Below are 3,645 nucleotides of genomic sequence, written 5' to 3' on the forward strand. Positions count from 1 at the left end.
AAACAGATTATTAAATGATATAAAAAAAATTTTTTAAAATTGCAATTTATTGAAATCGTGAGGAAAAATAAAAATGTAAAGGATATTTTTTCAATTTTTTTTATTTGAATTTTTAATGAAAAAATTATATTTTATAAACTTATATCAATTATATACATGCTATAAATTTCATTAAACTTGGCTAATTTTAGAAAAAAGCAACAGATACATTAAATATATAAAAATATAAAAACCTTTAGATTTTAGGCTACGATTTTTATTATTTTTAATTGTCTATAATTTAATAATGTTGATTTCAATGAAATTCTAAAAAATTCTAAAAAATTTTTTATTCATTTATTATCTAAATCTAAGGTGATAAGCAATTTTCAAAATCATTTAAATTCAGCACATGAAAAATATATAAAAAATTATTCTATTTTATTGATTTTTTTATTGAAATTTTTATTTTTTTTATTATTTTTAAATTTTTATTGAATTTTTTATTGTTTTGATAGACTCATTTTTCACATAAACAAGTCAAATTTATAAAAAAAAATATAAATTAATATAATATAATTAGCTTTCTTATATATTATTAAGAAGAGAATACTTTATATGAGTATATAATTTGGATACATTGCATCAGTCTCAAAAAACACTAAAAATCATAAGTTGTTATAATTTTGTCGCGAAATATATACGTATAAAATTAATAATTGATTGAAAAGTAATACATATTTAATTATAATAAATCGAAAAGAATAAAGAATGTACAAAGATCACTCTCATATATCATCAAAAGTTTTTTATTACGAATATATAAAATTATAAAATATCATTTCGTTTACTTTACTTTTTTATTTATGAATAATACAATAAATGATAAATATACAAGTTATTGATTATGTTAATATATTATATTGATATATTATAATAATTCATCGAAGATTCGATTCGCTTTTAAAAAATTAAAATTGAATTAGTTTCATACCAATTTATTTTACATTTGTCATGCTATTAGATCTTAATGGTTAAACCAAACAATAGCTTTATAATGTAATTATCAGATTATAATTCTTAAGTTTAATTTGATATAGAAATTTTATCTTAAGCATCTAGAAAAAATTAAAAAGTTCTTTGATTTATAGATGGGTAATATATCACCATAAAATTATTTAAAACATCGTGGATTCTAATTATTTCATATAATATATATAAATATATATATAATATAATCCCAGTATTTGGATTTAACTTAATAGAAAATCCATTATTTGCGGTTGTTTATTCATAACTAATTTTAGATTATGCAATGGGAAGAAGTGGGGGAGGAAGAGGAGAAATAGGAACAGGAAGAAAAAAGGAATTTACATCATTTATAGGGATTATTCATCTTCCAAGAAATGAATCTATTCTCTTATATTTCATTTTTTATTTTTTTACAATTTTAAATAAGAAGAAAGACTAAATTAATAATACATTGCATGGGAGAAATAGTCTGAATTGCATCGATGTTTGTTAGAACTTTTAAATCATATTTATTTTTCATTTATACAATTTATTTTTATAATTTTTAAACATTCACATTTTAAATTATTATATTATATTTAGAATTATTTTAGAAACGTAGATTTCTGCATCGACATTTATATTATAGTTATAACATTCTTAGATTTATTTAGAACTTCTTAAATATTCGCTTTAAAAACATTTACACTTATTTAAAACATCTTTGACATTTTCTAGAATATCATTTTTAGTAATAATTGGATACATTTAAATCATTCCCAACATTTTAGAAATTATTTATTATACACTATATTCGTACATTATATATTATATTCGCATTAGTACACTAAAATATTTTTTATACAGAATATAAATAATATATATAATATATATAATAATTAAATAAATCTGAATTATTTTTCTTTATCATCATGGTCCTTTGGACTCAAATATAAAATCAGACAAATCAATCAACTCTAAAAAATCTACAAAATCAATCACAGAAAATCATATATATTTAAACCTATACTAGGAAGAAATTTTCTTAAATAAAAATTAACGTACAGTTTTAAAGTTAATTGTATTTTTATTTCTATTTTGATTTCCTTTTGTTTTCAAAATATAAGTAAGTGTATTATTTTTCAGCGAATATGTATTATTTATGTATCTTCATTATGTATCTTCATTCTAATTCTTCTGTAATTATTTTTTTATTTTATCGATTATTTTTCAGATTGATTGGATAATGTTAAGTACCAGCATGGCAAATCGATTTGTACGATATGATTATTTACACGATTATGATATTTCCAATTTAAAATTTGCCATTATTGGTGGATCTGCATTAAATGGAGAAACTCAAGATATAATAAAAAAATATTTACCAAATACTATGATTATACAGGCATACGGTGAAGTGAAAAACTATTAAAAAAACTATAAAAACATAATTAAATTATGAATAATTTATATATACAGAAAATAATAATTAAAATGTTAATATTTTAATATACAAATTATTATAATATAATATTTCAGGTATGACAGAGTTAGGTGGTATAATTACTATACAATCATCAGGTGCTACAAGTGGTTCTTGTGGAATTGTAATTCCAAATTGTCAAATAAAAATTATAGATACCGACACAGGAAAGACGCTTGATCCAAATCAAACTGGCGAGCTATGTGCAAAAACGTGGACAATGATGACAGGATACTACAAAAATCCTGAAGCTACTAAAAATATATTTGATAAAAATGGTATTCTAATAATTTTATTTATCATTTTTAAATATTAAACAATTACGGATATTAAACAATTCAGTTCTAATTTTATTTGAAAATTAATAAGTTTTAAACAAAAATAATACAAAATAAAGGAAATTAATTAGTTGATTAATAATAATATTTTATTTGTAGGATGGTTACATTCTGGTGATTTAGCTTATTATAATGAAAATGGAGAAGTTTTTATTGTAGATAGACTAAAGGAAATTATTAAATACAAAGGATATCAAATATCACCGAATAAAATAGAAACTCTTTTACAATCACATCCTGCAGTTTTAGAAGTGGGAGTAGTTGGCATACCTCATCCTATTTATGATGAACTTCCTATTGCTTTTATCAGTAAAATACCTAATAAAGAAGTATATAAATATGATATTAATACTATTTAAATAATTAGTTTTTTGTTATTAATTAATTAATTAACGAATAGTTAACGAATTAATTATTAGTTATTAATAATATCATTATTTACATTTTTAAGTAAAGAGAAAAGTAAAAAAAATTAAAAATAAATAATTTTATTTTTTATATATAAAAATAATTTCAATTATGAAAAAACGTTTTATTATACTTTGAATTTTTGAAAATCAAATCTCTTTAATTTTTAACTTTTAATTTTAAATAACTTAAATAACAAATTTTTATAGTAAAAATCTCTTTTATGGATCTTTTATCTCTAGAATTATATTTTGAATATATTAATAAGAATTTAAAAATATTTCAATATATAGTATATTAAATAGTATATTAATTTGTAATCAACAAACAAAGCGATTTTAAAATTATATATTTATATATTATAATTTTTTAGCAATTTATTTTTAGCAATTTATAATTTTAGCAATTAGAATAAGAAAAATAACA

General features: G+C 19.1%; 1 protein-coding gene across 1 annotated transcript in view; it reads left to right on the plus strand.

The window, feature by feature from the left end:
* Positions 1 to 3,645, plus strand: part of LOC102678475 (luciferin 4-monooxygenase-like) — a 20,254-nt gene that overhangs the window by 14,901 nt on the left and 1,708 nt on the right. Inside the window, exons 5-7 of the mRNA XM_006624650.2 lie at positions 2,225 to 2,402; positions 2,530 to 2,751; positions 2,911 to 3,140. Of these exons, the coding sequence (XP_006624713.1) occupies positions 2,225 to 2,402; positions 2,530 to 2,751; positions 2,911 to 3,140 (630 nt within the window). The remainder of the gene's footprint in view (positions 1 to 2,224; positions 2,403 to 2,529; positions 2,752 to 2,910; positions 3,141 to 3,645) is intronic.

The sequence above is a fragment of the Apis dorsata genome, unplaced genomic scaffold (assembly GCF_000469605.1).
Source record: "Apis dorsata unplaced genomic scaffold, Apis dorsata 1.3 scaffold_1088, whole genome shotgun sequence".
In the NCBI taxonomy this organism is placed as follows: Eukaryota; Metazoa; Arthropoda; class Insecta; order Hymenoptera; family Apidae; genus Apis; species Apis dorsata.